This window comes from Paramisgurnus dabryanus, chromosome 4 (assembly GCF_030506205.2).
Source record: "Paramisgurnus dabryanus chromosome 4, PD_genome_1.1, whole genome shotgun sequence".
NCBI lineage: Eukaryota > Metazoa > Chordata > Actinopteri > Cypriniformes > Cobitidae > Paramisgurnus > Paramisgurnus dabryanus.
The window spans coordinates 39,790,862-39,808,899 of record NC_133340.1 but is presented as its reverse complement, the minus strand read 5'-3'; the positions used below and the strand labels follow the sequence as shown (position 1 = coordinate 39,808,899).

Here is an 18,038-nt window from a genome sequence, read left to right as displayed (position 1 = left end):
ACATGTGAAAAAAACTGCAATTAAACAGAACAGCCTAGGTCCCACTTAATGTCATTCCAAAGAGCCATTAGTTTAAAACTGAGGTGGTGGGTATATGAAGTATATGGTTGTAACTATGGTAACAATAAAATGCTGAAAAAAATTGTTCCCCTTAATGTCCAAAATCACTGAAATTACAGAACTAACAGATATGTGGATTTTAGCTGCTTTCAGTTGACGCTTGATCTTTTCTTTTGACTCCTCTTTGGTTTAGCCACCGATCCATTTTTACGTTATTAAAACAGAATGGCAAGAACTGATATCACAATTTCACAAGGGCATTAAAAATCTATTTAAATAAGTGACAATTTTGTATAAACACTTGCCTAGTTTAGGTCATCTTTTGCCAGACCACTGGGGGGTTTGGGACCACACTTTAAGTATTACTGCCCTATATAAATGTGAAGTAAATACTTGCTTTTATATTATTATTATATATTGATGGATTTTTTTGTCCGTAGGTACAGAGTAACTAGTATCAGCTTAGTAACCACTGATTAACCTAAATGTTTTCAAGTTAACTTCTCTTTTGTGTTCTTTTGCAGATGCTTTCATAAAACATCATAAGGTGGAAACTGTTGGACAGTTATGACAGGCTATGAACTCTGAGATGGCAAAGAGAAAGGAGCCATAAGCCTGCCCCCAATCCAAATTTATGCTTTGATTTTATATCTGAACTCTAGTATTTGTTGCTGGCTGGATTCATGTTGTTAATGTGCAGTTAATGGATATACTATATATGTGCTTAACATATATATTATGTGCATAAATGTATACCCCATTGTTTGTAAAATCTGATTTCAGTGCCCACTGATTTATTGGGGCAGTGTGATGAAAATTTCGGTCAAATTAAATTATTTACAAAAGCTGTGTGTTGAGTGGTTTTTATTTGTGGGAAATTTGTTTACACTGTATGTGAAATATACTAGAGGGGCTTTCACATACATTTTTAAATAGATTTACTTATAACAACAAAATAATATGTTGACAAGTACTAGAAAGAAATATATATGGTCATATATTGCAATATAAAACCATATATTTACATAGAAGGTTATCTAAATGTATTTTAATATAAAAGTAATGAATAGATGTAAATATTTACATAATATTATAATACATAAGATATTTTAACGTAGTTGATTAAGATTGACACAAAGACGTCATAAATGTTCTGTCGTCATAATAAATGATTTGTTGTCATAGAGACGAGTACACAGTGTGTGTTCTATATTTAAATTATTTGTCTCTCATTGGCCAAGCGAATGGAACGTTTGACGTCACCGAACATATATAAAGGCTTGCCCTGACGTGTTCACTTCACACACTGGTGATTCTCTAAGCGAAAGCTATTGAAAACCACTACTACTCTCCTGACTTTAAAGACATCAAAAACCAAACGATTACCTTAAGTCTTTCAAACGACTAGTCAAGCAACAGCTGACAGTTATTTAATAGACTTTTAAAGACATTTTCAACATCATGTCTGATTTGAAGGATCTCGAGACCAGCAGGGGTGGTATTCTGCGAAAGCAGAATTCTGCCCCTTCAGGTTCTCGGGTAACCTTCGCCCGTCCGCGGGCTGAACCGGATGTGGAATTGAGCCATTCAGGTCAGTAAATATTATTTACGCCTTTTCTCCATCCGAAGGTTGCAGCTTACGAAGATCGCATATGCAGGCTGCACATGTCTGGTTTATTTAAGTTAACTGAGCATTGCATTCGAAAGTCGTAAACATATTACAACAATTTACGATTAACTGAAAATAATAGCCAATCTTTTAATTGTTAATATTCTGCAAAAAGACGGTTTAGATGACGTATGCAGCCTACAAATGCGACCTACGAAGGATAACTACCTTTAACTCATTAACCTTCCCCGGTTGCATAAAGCACCTTAAGTGTAATTTTCCCTTAATTTCACCCTTATGTTTCCTTTAAAATTAAGGGTGTTGCAGAAAAACCTTATCTGTTGCGTCTCCATGGCAACAATAGTATTTTATAACAACAAACCGGGGTCGCTGTCATGAAACACTTTACGATTACCTTTACCTAAGCGAACCATTTAAGGGATTATATGCAAAACACTTTAATTATTCTCTTACAGTAGTTAAGGTGAATTTACCCCTTAGGTGTCATACTTAAGGGAAAAACTTAAGGTGCTTTATGCAACCGGCCAGATCCTCACGGTCACATATTAGTCAAATGTTGGGTTTGTCAGCTCATTCGGTTAAAGAGAAACCCCAAATGCAAAAATATACGAGTGGAAATTAAGTTCAGCTTTACTTTGCGCTATACAGACGAACGTTGCTATATGCCTGTATTGTTGGTGGAATTAAAGACTCGTATGCATGAGGCGTTTTGTTGTAGTTGATTTAATATGAACTGTGTCTATTTCAAATACGGGTTGATGCGAATGTCTGTTTCTTTACACGACCCTCCCGCCATCATATGGCAGGTGAGGTAATACCTTTTCCAAGTTTAGAAACCGACGCATTAATTCGCATTACTGAATGTGAATGAATTATTCGACGCATTACTTAAGTTATTCATTAAATAATGTCTCTAAATTATGAAATCAGGGTCATAATAAGGTAAACTTTACATTTTATAATGTTACGCGTTCGTTATTTTGTCTGATTTGTTTCGTTATGAACAAAGCAGAGTGTGATTTATCTTTGGACTCGTCGCGCGCGTGCTTTTGTCTGGTGCGGTTTCTTTCAAACGCCATAACTGACGATATTGTCAAACATATTTATTTGTCAAAGTGCTTCCATGATGTTCTCGTCAATGTATTATTTTTTTTTCAAACGTGTTATGCGCTTTGTTGTGATATTTGAGCATGAACTAATGAAAATATATATGAGATCGGTGGTAAGATTAAATTACGTCACCGGAGTTTTGGTTTAGGTGAATGGCTATTTTGAAGGGGGGGGGGGGGGCACGGGGCAAACGAAATGCGCGACCTGTTTTTTTACTGCTAATTTGCACGACGCCTCATTTTGTGTCACCATACAGTTCATTCTTTAATGGATCTACGTAGCCCAAACACACTTTAATAAATCTCACTCATAACCTCGAGAAGAGGACTGACTTTCCTCTTTTATCGCACCACACGTTCATCTAACTCACGAAGCTTGAGTGCCATCTAGTGGTGCATTAATGTAAGGACATTACAGCGTGTACAGTGGGGAGCGAGATGCTCAATAGCCTCTGTGCACAAGCGAAGTGACGAACTTCCGCTGTCGCCTGAAGTCGGCATATCTGTTTCCGGTGTACTGGCGCGTCGCCCAAAATGTCTGTTTTTACTCGATGTCTCCAGGATCTTCCGAAAATACGCGTCAGCGATGTACATCGCATTGTTGATGCCTGGTCCCCTGCTCCGACAAGCAAGAGGGACAAGGGCTTTAAACTCTACATATCGAGTTATTTGCACAACTATGAGGGTAAGTATTTTAATCGTATGTGGTGTGACAGCAGATAGCGGCTAAGCTAGTTAACAGTTAGCGATGTGTTCATTTTTATTGTAACGTTAGTACAGAAGCTTGTTTTTCCTAATTTAAACCCAGACTGATCGTTATTTTTTGTGATAATTGTAAAATCAATTGTATTAACTTGCTTTCCTCTCAGTTTCTAATAAAGATCAGAGCACAGGTGAAGTCACTGTCAGGGCATTGTGCTACAGGTCCATGAAGAAAGCAGAGAAACCTCACAGTTTGAGTGTATGGTGCAGCTAACTTTAGATAAGACAGCAGTTATAGGCTTGTTCATTTAGTAGCCCGGTGTTCGTGATGTTCCTGGGGATTTAGCAAAGGTAATTCTTGTTTATTATAACTCTTGAGTACGTAATGAAACGAATGGCTAAAATTGACAGGTGAGTGTACCTTGCAGGTCCCCATTCGGGTTACTGTATGCGTTCTTGTTCATGTTATAAGCTTGTTACTTATTATAACCCGGTGTTCCTTGTTCCTGGGGACTCGGCTATGGTTAATCATGTGTAATGTAACTCAAATCTAATGAAAACAGTTATTGTAGGCAGGTAAGTTTCCATAGCTGGTCCCCTCCGGGTAAAATGCGTTCTTCCTATTCAAGTTTTCAACTCAGTCATTCGTTTAAGATTCAGTCTTGTGTTATAGGTATCAGGTTATAATGTTTCAAATAAACGATTATAGATTTTGATCTAATGCAGTTGGCATATTATACAGCATAATCTAATCCAATCTATTTGGATCTGTTTATATAGAATATCTATATAACATCTATATAACAAGATTATGTCCTAACAAATGGTCAAACAGTGATAAACAAGACTATGTCTCAAACCAATTAGTAAACAGTGATGAACAAGACTATGTCCTAAACAAATGATTAAACAGTAAACAAGCTATGATAATTAAGTATTTAATATGACATTTTACTTCTGCAGGTGGTACTGAAAGATTCAATTCCTGTGGAGCTTGTGCAACACAGCTGCACATGTGTTGCTGGAGCAGCATTATGCAACCACTGCGTTGCTTTGCTGTTTCAGTCAGCACATTACTCGGAACTGAATGTGCCAGTTGTGCCTCCTGTGCTAAGCTGTACTGAAGGGGAACAGCAGTGGCACAAGCCCAGAACTTTGGTAAGTTTGCACTGTTTTTATAGACCTGTTCACTATATTTTCTAAACTACTTCTAACTGTATCCTGAATAACTTTATAGGGCATAAAGCCAGGCCCTGTTGAAAAGATGGCTGTGCTGTCGGCTAAACCAAAGCGTAGAGCAACAACCGAGGGTGTAAGGTAAATGTTGAATATTGTAGATTATTTATTACAATTTATACCACAGATCTGTTGAACATTATCTGTTATCAAATGTCTTAAAAATAGTCACCAGAGCAACGTTTGTGGTACCCGTGGTATAAGCTGAATAATTGACTCCGGTTCTTTGAATTATTAGAAAATAATGCATATCTAAGGTGGTAATGCGACACAACGCGAAGTGCCGTTACACCGCGGGAGTGCATTACTGTTTACTGTATGAAGTGAAATATCTGTGGACATGCCACTTCCCAAGTTTTATGTTCTACACAGGAGCACACTCTACAAAGGTCTGACTGGGGATTTGCCTGATCTGTCCGTCCTTCAGGTGAGTAGGGCTATAACAATAGCAAATATCACTGTACAGTATGATTAACCAAAATCTGTATACCAATATTTTCTGGTTTTCTTTTTCCTCCCCTTTTAATTAAATGTACTATGGCCCATCAATTATACAAACAAATATTCTGCTTCAAAGAAAAAAACCTAAAATTGAATTTAAATCAATAGGATAATAACCTCATTAGGGTGTTCTCACTTGATTATAGACTTCATAAGGGTGTTCTCATATCATTATGGACTTGTATGCCATGCATAATGTTCTGTGGATAGTAATTTACTCGAAATTTTAAAGATACTGCTCATTATGTTTTTATAGTATTATTATTATATTTAGTGTATTGCTAATCTATATATTGTTACTTCCAAGGTGACAGAGGTTTTCAAAGATTTCTCTAAAGATGACACACCGATGATCTGCAGCTTGGGCATCAGCTCTGAAATTCCCCTGGTCGACTCCACCCTTGGCAAGGTTCAAGCCGGTAGTCCCTTGTCCTACCAACAACCTGCAATAGCAAAGCGAAACCCCTCCTTCCATGCTGCCCCACCACAACCATCTGTGCCTCTTGAGAATTACCGCTTACAGCCATCCAGTTGTATGTTTGTCTGCACTCAACCACAACAGCTTCACCTTAGGAGTCTGGAGGTCACCTGGGACATGGCACACCAATATGAATGTGCCACCAGACACCAAAGCACATGTACTGAATGGCATCAGCTGAGGCGGCATAGACTGACTGCCTCACGATTCAGAGAGATCTGCCAGGTCCGGGAAAAGACTGAAGAAGGTCTGGCTACCCGGATACTGCAAGGGACCCGTCAGACAGCGGCTATGAAAAGGGGGCTTGAATTAGAGGCGGATGCTATCTGGGAATATTGCCAAATTAAAAGGGTCAACCACTACCCCTGTGGTTTGGTCATTCACCCTGATGCTCCTTGGCTGGGGGCGTCTCCAGACGGGATCATCTTTGACCCTTCAGAGCCATGTCCATTTGGGCTGGTTGAGATGAAGTGTCCGAACGTCAAAAGCTACGTAGACTGTCCATATTTGAAAATGGAGTCAGGCAAATTGGAGATAAAAAAAACCCATGCTTATTACTGGCAAGTGCAGGGCCAGATGCTAATTACGGGAATGGATTGGTGTGATTTTGTGGTTTCGGCTGAGGATGACATACTCATCCAGAGAGTTTACAGAGACAGTGATGTTTTGGATGCAATCAGAGAAAATGTAGACAGGTTTTATTTTTATGTCTACATACAGAAATGTGTAATGCCTAATGTCTAATATTTCAACAGTATGTTTTTGTAGTGTTTCCAATTAAAAGTTTTATGTTATGTATGAAATGTGAAAGGTAAATGTTTTTATGATTAAGCGCAATAAAAGTATTTTAACACTTAAACACTACCATTGTACTCAATAGAAGGCAGATGTTGCTGGCACTACAAGTGCCTCTTTGACAACTTTAAACTGCAAATTATTACATGACCATGCCTGTGATTTTAGATTTTTTTTATTGTGTTGCACTTTCAAGTTCTCACAATTGATGAAAATATTTACAAACTGTATCGGAGAGACAATTTACAAAGTGATAATTTATTCTAATGAATACTGTATATTGAACACAAAAACTGTTAAAGGGATAGCTCAACCAAAAATGAAAATTCTGTCATCATTTACTCACCCTCATGTTGTAACAAACTTGTATGAATTTCTTTGTTTTGATGAACACAAAGGAAGATAATTTGAGAAATGTTTGTAATCAAACCGTTTGTGGACCCCATTTACTTCCATAGTATAGTGTTCATCAAAACAAAGAAATTTATGCGAGGTTGTAACAACATGAGAATGAGTGAATAATGACAGAATTCTTGTTTTTTGGTGAACTATCCCTTTAATATTGATCTCTTTGGATGAACATATGGCTACAGTTTAGGGATGTGAGATAATTTGCATGTGATAGTCATTGCGCATCTCTTCAGTGAAGCCGGTTTACTACTAATCAAGGAACCGCAATGACCATCGCATGCAAATTAACGCACATTCCTACTACAGTTTTTCACTTCATAATCTCCATTTCTTGACCAGAGGTCCATTTTGGTAGTTTGAAAGGAGACAAGCGACTGTGAAGATTTGGTTAATGCTCCCTGCAATGGAGAGAGGGATGGTGGTATCAAACAGTTTATTCTCTTTTACTCTTCTAATTAACCTTTCAATGTGCACCCTCAAACGGGCAATGGACTGGGTCTTCAGAACCTCCCCCTGTGACATTTGGGCCCTCTTGGAGAGGAAGGCAGGACGATGAACAGGCCCAGGTACAAGGCCTTCAACCAAGAATCCTTTGTCCACCATAATGGCCATGTCAGGTGTTAAGAGTGATGTAATCCCTGACTGACGAAACACCTCCCTGTCACTCATGGAACCCTCAAAGAGTGCTGACACGAAAGTCAGGGCTCCGTGAGGGGACATGCCCACCATAGCCTTAAAGGTGCAGTGGGACTTGTAGTTGGAAAAAACTTCACTCTGAAGGAGAAGGGATGAAGGTGTTTGACACCGTAGCTCTGTACAATCAAGCACTACTTGTGTATTGCTGTAGCTGCCATCAAAGTCGTGTGGAAGACTAGCCTTCACAGCTGCAGGAGACATCCATATGCAAACCGAGCCCAGTAAGCAGTAGAGGAAGTTGGCCCAGGTCACAATGATTCGGCTGACTGTTGCTCTGTGGATATTGAATCTATGACCCAACTCCCTCTGGGTACAGCCAGTGGACAGGTATGTGAGAAAAAGGAATAGCTCATCTATCGGCAGCAGTTTCTGGGGGGAGATGAGTTTAATGTGATGAGTAGGGGTGTAATACAATACCACAATACAAAATTTCAACAACATAAATCATGGATAGTGAATATCTGTTTTGATCACCCAAAATTAAAATGAATGTGTTAAAGATAAAATCCAGTTTAAAAAGTTTTACTGTCAGTACTACATTAAACTACAATATATAATGGTGAATATAATAATAATGCAATAGGGGAATATGTTAAGTTGCAATAATATTGTATTGTGAGTTCAGTATCTCATATGTATTGAATCGTGAAATGAGGTTATAATTACACCCTTATTATTAGTGTCAGTTCAAAACCATCCTTTTCGTGTGTGTGTGTGTGTGTCTGACAGAAAAGAAAACTTACAGTTGGTCTGGTTAAAGGGCTTTCAGTTGTTGTGGTAGTGGCATAGTTTTTATTTGCCCTGGTGACCCTAACCATTTTTGCTGTTGCTGCCTCGATCAGGTGCCAGAACGCCATCAGATGCTCGTATGAGGGGAATCTAAAATACAGTATTACAATTAGTTAAAAGGGCTGAGGAAAAAATAATTACTTGGTCAGTTAGTTATTTAGTAAACAGGTATGAGAAGATGATGATATTACAACTATCTTACCTGGTGTAAAATCTAATGTCTTCAGGAGACGAGGCAAACCGTTTAAGTCCAAAGGAGTGTTGAAGATGAAATGTTTGAAGCTGTTCTCTGAGCGTCTCGATTTCCCTCAACGCATCTTCATATCGCTCCCGGTCCACACATACAGTACGACTGGCCCCGTAGTCGTGGTCCACAACCATCGGGACCATGACTGGTTGCTCGATGTCTTCATCAGGCCCCGGCATGTCCGGTTCTGGACTCGGTGGTCGAGATCGGCGCTCCCAAACACCGGCCCGTGACACCTTAGTGTAGTTATTCCACTCAAATAACGACGGGACACAGCCTACTGCTAAAACCCGTCTACCCCTAGCAGTAGTGTGGATGTCATTCTCGTGAAAATGTCGACTGCATACCTTAGTGTGGGGGGTCACCGTAAATCGTGCCCTCCTTATTTTGTGCAGCCACTGCGCACGAAGGTTGGTGTCTTTCGGGAAACAGTGGAAGCTCAAATGGGTGTTATATCGACTTGAAGCAGAGCAAAGTGGCACACAGCAGTGCTCCTTAGATCCACCTACAGCTCTTAGAAACTTAGATGCGTCACGCACATTATATCTTTTTTTTCGTACAACAGCAGCACTCATCTTGTTTGTTTATAGCGGATGCGGATGAAGACGAAGTAAACCGGAAACCGATATGCCGCCTTCTGACAATAGCGGAAGTTCGTCACTACGCTTGTGCACGGAGCCTATGGAGGTTGTGCGTCTCTGCCCCCGCAGCTTTAGAAATGTGGGCTGTCCCTCCGGGGACAGTTAATGATGATGAGTCTCTTTACACTATTATAATGACATATTAATATATATATATAATTTTAAAACACTCATTCTATATATTTTTCCTCATTTTACAATAAGAATAAACGCAATAACAGTGTGGAATAACACAAATATATAACACTAGCATATATGAAATATTATGTAACAGGTTTTATAATGTAACAAAGTAACAATGTGTTAGATTTCAGAGAAGTTTATAATGTCTTCTTTTTGTCTGTTCTGTCCAGTTGGTAGATGGACTGAGAGCATGTCTAGACCAGCACAGGGGCCAAAAGGCTGGGATGTACGAGATACATACCAGGAGTTGGCCTACGCTCCAGCCTCCTATTATCCAAAGATGTTTGTCCTACTGGGAAAAACATATGAGGATGAGGGGGTCCCTGCAGGTCAGTTTGTTACACCAGTGGTTTGCACGACGCCTCATTTTGTGTCACCATACATTCAGCTCATTGTTTGATGGGTCTACATAGCCCCTCATGAAGTCAAACACACTTTAAAAAATCTCACTCATAACCTCGAAAAGAGGACTGACTTTCTTCTTTTAACACACCACACGTTTATCTAGCTCACAAAGCTTGAGTGCCATCTAGTGGTGCATTAATGTAAGGACACATTACAGCGTGTAAATCAATCCTAACTGTAGTTAGCTGCTGCGGACCTAAGATCAGCATAGAAAATGTATATGGCTAATTTAAAGGACATCTATATTTTGCTCATATTCTGTACCTTTTGTTTTAAATTGAGTATTTTAAACGATCTTATGCCTAGAATTAGTGAAGGAGGTTTGCATGATTCTTTGGTTCATAACTATTGTGAAAGTTTGATCAATTGTGCATAATGACATACAATAAATGCATACAGAGTTACAAGACCATCACTACTTCCGGTTCATGGTGACTTTCAAGGGCAAACACTACATTGTGTTTATCCGGGCCTGCTAATAAGAACACAAAAATCATTCATAGTGATCAGGACACTGGGTTTAAAGTGACAGCACATTGTTTTAGGTCCGTTAAATGGAGGCTTGTAACTATAAGCAGATAAACGCTATGCTAACTTGTTGTTAACGTGTTCTGATGTTATAAACACTCATTTGTCAGCTTCCCGCAGCCTCGCGCCCTTTTCACTTCTGTCATTTGCATTAGAAAAGTGCCAGTTATAAAATTCTTCAACTATTTATCCACAATGTGAAAATACCATGTTAACTGTTAATGTGTTTTTTTATGTCTGATCTGTCCAGGTGTTAGACAGAAAAAGCTTACATCAACTGAGAGGCTCAGGATGTCCATGACTAGAATGGAAGCCTCACGAAGGGCCCGTTTATACTCGGATGAGGAGGCACGTTGGGCCCTTCTACAGATTTTGAAAGATTGGTGTGGCCCTGAAGGTCAGTCAGCACATCATTATTATGAAACCTCAAATTTAATGAAAAACATTTGACACATTAACTTATTATATAGATAGTAAAACATACATGAAGTTACTGTGTACTTGGGTCTAGCATAGCATGAGGGCGGTGTTTGGTATTTTTGGTGTTTACATTTGTATGTATTATGTAATTATGTTTTTCATGTGAAGTTTTTAAATTAAATAAAATATGGTTCACATATAGTTATTAATTTAATAATAGTGATGATGTATAAAACATTGTGTTTATGCATCAGTAGCGGGCGGTGACTTCTCTTCCGAGGGGCACAAATCCGAAATATGTGTTCCGTGTGTCTTGTGTTGCTCGTCATGTCAAAATGTGTGTTTGTTGCGTCATGTAAACCTATGTGCATCATGCGTCATTTCAAAAAACGTGCCTGCTGCACATGCGTCAAAAGGGTTTATGACAAAGAGACGCTTACGTTCACAAAATACTCGCAAGACACCAACTTAAAACTAAACTCTGATTACAAATGACATTAATCGAGTATCTGGCAAACGCCTTTGAAGCGTCTGCAGCAGACACGTATTTTGACATGACGCGTAATGCACATAGGTTCACATGACGTGCCGAACATATGACGGACTAAATACATGTTCGCATTGTTCGCCCTCGAAAAAGAAGTCACTGGCCACCACTGGTACACATACATGTCTTATGTGATACATTTTTGTTATTACTATTATTACAATGTTTGTGAAAATACCACAGTAACTGAGATCTAACACATTGTTACTGTATTAAGAAGTTTAAAATGTGTTCTTTGTGTCCGGTCTGTGCAGCTGATAGACAAGATAAGATCACGGGTTCATCAGCTGAAGGGCTCGTAAGTCTCGTTGAAAGCAGTGGGGAGCGAGATGCTCAACAGAAGTTGTGCGTCTCTGCCCCCGCAGCTTTCGAAATGTGGGCTGTCCCTCCGGGGATAGTTAATGATGATGAGTTGGTCCCTGCAGGTCAGTCTCTTACACTGTTATAATGACACATTAAATATATATAAATTTAAAATACTCAGTCTATTTATTTTTCCACATTTTACAAGAAGAATAAACGCAATAACAGTGTGGAATAACACAAATGTATAACACTAGCATATATTGAAAATTATGTCATGGGTTTTATAAAGTTACAATAGTAACAATGTGTTAGATTTCAGAGAAGTTTATAATGTCTTTTTTTGTCTGTTCTGTCCAGCTGGTAGACAGACTGCCATGTCTACACCAGCTCAGGGGAAAGAAGTAACAAGCTGCGGTGAACGAGATTCACAACGGAGGCTGTGCGTCTCTGCACCCGCAGCTTGCGAAACAAGGTTTGTCCTTCCCGGGGCAATTGACGATGAAGAGTGGGTCCCTGCAGGTCAGTTTGTTACACCAGTGGTTCTCAAGGTTTTGCCTGGAGGCCCACTGCTCTGCACATTTTGTTTGTCTCCCTTATTTAACACACATGATTCAAATCATCGGCTCATTAGTAGAGATCTCAATGAACTGAACTGATTGTGTCAGCTGATAGAGACATACAAAATGCAGTGGGCAGTGGGCCTTGAGGAACAGAGTTGATATATATATATATAATTTACAACACTAATTTTTCCAAATTTTACAATAAGAACAAACTGTGGAATAACACACATGTAACATTAACATGTATGACATTTTTATGTAATAGGTTTTATAATATTTTTCACAATACCATAATAACTATACAGTAACAATGTGTTAGATTTTAGAGAAGTTTATAATGTCTTCTTTGTGTCCGATCTTTCCAGTTGTGTCTACATCTGCAGCGGCTTTAGATGAAGAGGAGAGAAGCTTACCAGGTCAGTGTATTACACCATAATAATGACACCCCAAAAAGTATTGTTTAAATTAAACAAACAAACGTAAAATGAGAACGAAAGCAAAAATCTAACACGGGTTTCACATTATTTCTTAACTGTTTTCTAAGCAAGGTTTTCATTTAAGGTTTAGAAATTTACATTCGCCATTCTGGCACAAATCTCTCGTGTTGGCAGGACTTAACCATACTTTAATCCCATTGGCTAGTGAGATTTGAATTACAGATCTCTGATCAGGAATAAGGGTGGGACAATAAATTGGTATGCGGATTGATCATTGTCTGTCTTCGTGTAACACAGTCTCACCCCATGTCGTCAATATTTGACGACACTTGACCATTCGTCATACGTATTTTTTGACGAACTGGGGACTTCAATACTATTACGTCCGTTGCATTCTCTTTCCTATTTTCTTACCATTTTTGCGTCGGTTTAGGGTTAGATTACGCAAAATTAAACAGTGTATGCGAAATTAAACAGTTGTCACCTGGCGTTGGGGTTAGAGTTAGGTACGCGAAATGAAACAGTTGTCACCTGGCGTTGGGGTTAGAGTTAGGTTTGGGAAGGGATGTCATTATGTAAATCTAACCCTAAACCGACGCGAAAATGGTAAGAAAATAGGAAAGAGAATGCAACGGACGTAATAGTATTGAAGTCCCCAGTTCGTCAAAAAATGACGCGAAAGGTATACCCTTCGCGTCAACATATGACGAATGGTCAAGTGTCGTCAAATATTGACGACATGGGGTGAGACTGGGTTGCTTCGTGCGTTACAAGAATCCATATTGTGGCATCAAATATCGATATAATAAATTAATAAACATGACTGTATATATATTTCCCAGTGTTATTAATTTATGGGTTTCCAAAAAACCCCTATCGATCGGGCTCTAATCTGGTGGTAACATCTGTTGTTCATCTTTTCTATTTTTGTCTTTTAGAACCAAAACCAAAAAGCCGGAAGAAAATCCGTGCTTTCTTGCGCAGAGCATTGCAGGCTATCAAAAAAGCTTGCTGTTGCTGTGGAAATGAGGATATAGTGGAGCCATTTTGATCCTCAGGTGCCCGTATAGATGAAGCTGATGTGTAGAACGGTTCTGGTCTTAAGCAAACGGGTTTTTAAGAACCACCCTATTGCCGGTCAGGTTCGTCATTCCTTGGATATATCAGCTTTCCAAGAAGCAGCTGATCATATGGTCCATTCGACCATCGCCCATGTGCTCCGGCAGATCAGCTGATTTTAAGTCGGGTTCTTCTTACCTGCACCGAGCTCGTGATAAAACACTGGCAGTATAGTCCCTTCGGACTCGAGCCGGCGAGCTCTTTTCCTTGGAAACATGCCCGTTCCAAGAAGAGGATGATCTTAAATGTGGTTTGTCTGCCACGGGCGTCATGCTCAACCGATCATGCTTATTAGTCAGTCAGGTTTGTGTAACCTGCACGAGCTCGTAAGAAACACAGGCAGTATAGTCCCTTCGGACTCGAGCCGGCGAGCTCTTTTCCTTGGAAACATGCCCGTTCCAAGAAGAGGATGATCTTAAATGTGGTTTGTCTGCCACGGGCGTCATGCTCAACCGATCATGCTTATTAGTCAGTCAGGTTTGTGTAACCTGCACGAGCTCGTAAGAAACACAGGCAGTATAGTCCCTTCGGACTCGAGCCGGCGAGCTCTTTTCCTTGGAAACATGCCTTTCCAAGAAGAGGATGATCTTAAATGTGGTCTACGGACCACGGGCGTCATGCTCAACCGATCATGCTGATTAGTCAGTCAGGTTTGTGTAACCTGCACCCATCTCGTGAGAAACACAGGCAGTATAGTCCCTTCGGACTCGAGCCGGCGAGATTGTGGAACCAGACTATTGCCAGTCTGGTTCATCATCTTTGGACATAACAGCTTTCCAAGAAGCAGCTGAATGGTCAAGTTCATCTAGCCTGCGGTCAAGCGATGGTGATCGTGAGTATAATGTTATTGTGTTCTGACCTTTATTGTCGGCTTTATTTTTTCCCTTGTCAACTGTTTCTCTCCTTATTTTTTCAAATCTCTGTCCAGTTTTTGTAATTCATGCATTTTAGGGTGTCACGATTCGTTTCTCGATTTTTACTTTTTTAAGACAAAAAAATGCTATTATTATTATTATTATTATTATTATTATTATTGTTTCACATTAACATGCACATTGTGTGCTTTTGCCTCGCATGGGGGGTTTGTGGGCTTCACTACGCGAGAGAGCTTGTAGAGAGATTCCTTCTTGCACGCACATGCACTTAATGCACGCGTCCTGGAAGCTGCGCTTCTCTCTGTCTCGTGCTCGCGGTCTCGCATCTGTCTGAACATAGTACAAAAGTAGTAATCCTTAAGTATTTGTTCAGTTTTATGCGATTCATGCGAGCTGAGGCAAACTATCGCCTCTCTCAATCTCATGCACGTGCAGAGAGCTGCGCTCTGTCCGAAGTCAGAGCTTTAGTTAGTAATCCTGTTTATGATATGCATTTCAAGGAGTTGTAGCAATACGTTATGATATGCTCTTTATTGTCTGCTTTAATTTTCTCCCTTGTCGACTGTACTTTATTGTTTCAAACCTCTGCCCAGTTATCGTAATAAGTGTGTTTTTCCTTTACATTGGAAAAGTGTGCTTTTCCTTTTTATTGTCCTGATTTGCTTATTTAAAAAAAGATTTAGGTTTTTAAAAGTGGTTTTACTCTTACTTGATCCTAAACTTCTTGTTTATTCTGCTAGTAGCTGATTAGCATTTTATGTACTGAACAACTCTCCATTATCTGCACATACTTTAAATGAATATTTATTTTTGTCTGTTATGTTATAAGCAGCACTGCCATTGGAGTTCATGTGAGACACAATTCTTGTGTTAATTTTGTACTGATTGTTTTTCATTTCTTTATGTCATTGCTTTATGAAGTGGGAAGACAGATTGGAAGAGGTGCCTTTAGTAAAGTGGATGAGGGGACGCGCAAATCTGATGGCATGAAGGTAGAACCGCTCTTTATCAAATTGTTTTGCCAACCCTACATTATATATGACTTACATATGATTATTTCTCTCTTGTACGTCACCATCAAATATATTAAGAAGTCTGGCAAGGAAATCTACACTAAAATACCCTCGAACCCAAGGACATTGAGACAAACAGACCCAGTTCCGGCCGCCGTGGAGGTCAACACACCACTGATCTACTGGCCGTCCTTCAACATGATGCCCAGCCGATGCCTGACCAACGACCACCGGCGGAACCTGTTTAATCTCCTCATCCGTTTACATATATCTCCCAAGGGTTTTTTCCCTCCTAGGACTTTTTTCCTTCCTTGCAAAAATATTTGGGAGGTTTTTCTCCTAGGGGGTTTTTTCAACCCGGGGAGCAGGGCCTGAAGTTAACTTTTTTGACCACCAGCCACTGTGGCAGGTGGATTTAGAAATCCACCTGCCACAGTGACTTTTTACCAGCCAGTTTTTTTTTGCCTGAATAGTGAATGATAACACTGTTTTTCATTTATGAATTAAATATAATAATTTTTAGAGCTACAAAAGTGAATTTCTCTTTGTCTTAGGTTGTTTGATTAACATTAATGACACAGACTTAAGTATGTTAATTGAGGTTACTGTCTCTTTAAGACCATCACAGACACAGTTTTTGACTCTCTAGTCTCTATACATACACTTAAGTTAAGACATAACGAAATGTTTTATTAGAATAAGAATACTGTTGAGATTATTTTGTTTATTATATGTGCCCTGTCAAGAGCAGAAAGACTTTATGTACGCTTGCTTTGAGGAAGGCGTCTCTCCGATGTTCCCTATTGAGTGCCCTTAAACCCGCGCGCGCACACATATACGGAGGGGGCACAAACTGCGCACATAAACGCCCCACATACGTTTGTTTTTCATTACTCTATTCGCAAAATGTATGTTAATATACTACAGTATAAGACACAGTAGCGCAACTCTCTTTAAAGTTTACACATCCAAGAGTTCTGATCCGTCACAGCAGAACTACACATCTGTGCAACTGTGATTATACTGTAGTCTATGTCACCATTGCATTCTCATCCCATCTCATCAACAGTTTAACCACTTACCTGTCACTCCACCCTTTTGAGTGGGGGGTGAAAAGTTGATGTGTAGCTTCAAATTAATATAACTTTGGCATTTTTTGGTCTAAAAGACTAATCTTGGTCTTGTTTTAAAGAAGACAATGTAAGGTTTTTCACTGATGTTTCTGGATGTGAAAATATTTAACAGAAAAATTGTTATAGCAGTTTAAATTTATTATAATAATTAAAAATAATGCAATAACATATTAATTTGATAAATAAAATTATAAAAATGAAAATGTTTCACAAAAGTAATAATGTAAACATGAGGCCATATGTCTCAAGCAGTTGTGATCCAAATTTTAAGATAAAATCACAAAAAATGAGGTTTGTGTAACACTTTTAGTGGTTTTACCAACAACGGCCACTAGATGTCAACGGTTTGCTGCATTCTCTTGTCACAAATTGATGAAATACTGTCACTGCATTATTATAACTGCTAAAACGTTTTGAAATATGAAAACTACATTCTTGGAGCTTTCCAATGATATATAGTTTGTCAACATTTTTGAAGATTTATAATATGATATTAGAATTATGAATATATAAAATTAATATGCATTCCTATGGGGGGTGGGGTCATGTATCTAAAAACTGTCAATACATTATTTCTATCATCAGATGACCTTGAAATATAAAAACTACATTCTGAGAGCTTTCCAGTGATATATAGTTTATCAAGATTTTTTAGGTTTACAGTAGGGGTTTAGTGCTAGACATATGTAAAAACAAATTGGGCCTACATGTTGGCCTGTGACCTTTTAGAAATTGACACTCACTACGTCATTTCTTTCCCAAAATTTTGATGAAATATGAAAACTACACTCTAAGAGCTTTCCAAAGATATATAGTTTGACAAGATTGTTTAGGTTTAGAACAGGGTATTAGTGCTATACATATGTAAAAACAAATTGGGTCCACCTGTGGCCCGTGACATTTTAGAAACTGACTCTGACTACGTCATAATTTTCCAAAAATTGTGATGAAATATGAAAACTACACTCTTAGAGCTTTCCAAAGATACATAGTTTGTCAAGATTTTTAGGTTTAGAATAGGGTATTAGTGTTATAAATATGTAAAAACAATGTGGGCCCGCTTGAGGGCCCGTGACCTTTTAGAAAATGACTCACACTATGTCAATATTTTCCCAAAATGATGATGACAAATGAAAACTACACTCTTAGAGCTTTCCATTGATATACAGTTTGTCATGATTGGATAAAAATTAGTATGCAAAACACTGAAGTAA

The 18,038-nt window shown here is 38.9% G+C and overlaps 3 protein-coding genes and 1 long non-coding RNA gene across 10 annotated transcripts in view; 2 read left to right on the top strand and 2 right to left on the bottom strand.

Moving 5' to 3' along the window:
• Positions 1-18,038, bottom strand: part of LOC135735893 (uncharacterized) — a 226,346-nt gene that overhangs the window by 150,786 nt on the left and 57,522 nt on the right. The window lies entirely within an intron of this gene.
• Positions 1,257-17,114, top strand: LOC135735884 (uncharacterized). Of its 4 annotated transcripts, none has more exons than XR_010527717.2 (9): positions 1,258-1,651; positions 9,649-9,807; positions 10,662-10,808; positions 11,633-11,803; positions 12,042-12,203; positions 12,613-12,663; positions 13,623-14,635; positions 15,600-15,670; positions 15,773-15,842. XR_010527717.2 is itself a non-coding variant. In XM_065254542.2 (8 exons), exons 1-8 carry the CDS (start codon positions 1,522-1,524, stop codon positions 16,064-16,066), a joined length of 1,185 nt encoding a protein of 394 aa, XP_065110614.1. In that variant the 5' UTR covers positions 1,257-1,521; the 3' UTR covers positions 16,067-17,114. The 4 variants fall into 4 exon arrangements, 2 of the variants coding, with proteins under 2 accessions (XP_065110614.1, XP_065110613.1); XR_010527716.2 differs by having other exon boundaries at positions 15,770-15,828; XM_065254542.2 differs by lacking the exon at positions 13,623-14,635 and having other exon boundaries at positions 1,257-1,651; positions 15,773-17,114.
• Positions 3,069-6,562, top strand: LOC135735882 (uncharacterized). Its single transcript, XM_065254534.2, has 5 exons — positions 3,069-3,484; positions 4,465-4,659; positions 4,739-4,818; positions 5,110-5,164; positions 5,546-6,562. Exons 1-5 carry the CDS (start codon positions 3,386-3,388, stop codon positions 6,458-6,460), a joined length of 1,344 nt encoding a protein of 447 aa, XP_065110606.1. The 5' UTR covers positions 3,069-3,385; the 3' UTR covers positions 6,461-6,562.
• Positions 6,671-9,274, bottom strand: LOC135735526 (uncharacterized). The gene is made up of 3 exons (XM_065253947.1): positions 8,610-9,274; positions 8,362-8,497; positions 6,671-7,987 (listed from the first exon to the last, which is right to left on the bottom strand). The coding sequence occupies exons 1-3, from the start codon at positions 9,227-9,229 to the stop codon at positions 7,238-7,240; spliced, it is 1,506 nt and encodes a 501-aa protein (XP_065110019.1). The 5' UTR covers positions 9,230-9,274; the 3' UTR covers positions 6,671-7,237.

Bases quoted from the DNA above. Each gene is read 5' to 3' on its own strand.
- LOC135735884 (XM_065254541.2), top strand. From the start codon at position 1,522: ATGTCTGATTTGAAGGATCTCGAGACCAGCAGGGGTGGTATTCTGCGA. The intron at 9,808-10,661 runs GTCAGTTTGTTA...TGATCTGTCCAG, and splicing joins GGATGAGGGGGTCCCTGCAG to GTGTTAGACAGAAAAAGCTT. The intron at 11,804-12,041 runs GTCAGTCTCTTA...TGTTCTGTCCAG, and splicing joins TGATGAGTTGGTCCCTGCAG to CTGGTAGACAGACTGCCATG.
- LOC135735882 (XM_065254534.2), top strand. From the start codon at position 3,386: ATGTACATCGCATTGTTGATGCCTGGTCCCCTGCTCCGACAAGCAAGA. The intron at 3,485-4,464 runs GTAAGTATTTTA...TTACTTCTGCAG, and splicing joins TTATTTGCACAACTATGAGG to GTGGTACTGAAAGATTCAAT. The intron at 4,660-4,738 runs GTAAGTTTGCAC...ATAACTTTATAG, and splicing joins GGCACAAGCCCAGAACTTTG to GGCATAAAGCCAGGCCCTGT.
- LOC135735526 (XM_065253947.1), bottom strand. From the start codon at position 9,229: ATGAGTGCTGCTGTTGTACGAAAAAAAAGATATAATGTGCGTGACGCA. The intron at 8,498-8,609 runs GTAAGATAGTTG...ACTGTATTTTAG, and splicing joins GACATTAGATTTTACACCAG to ATTCCCCTCATACGAGCATC. The intron at 7,988-8,361 runs GTAAGTTTTCTT...ATCTCCCCCCAG, and splicing joins GCCCTTTAACCAGACCAACT to AAACTGCTGCCGATAGATGA.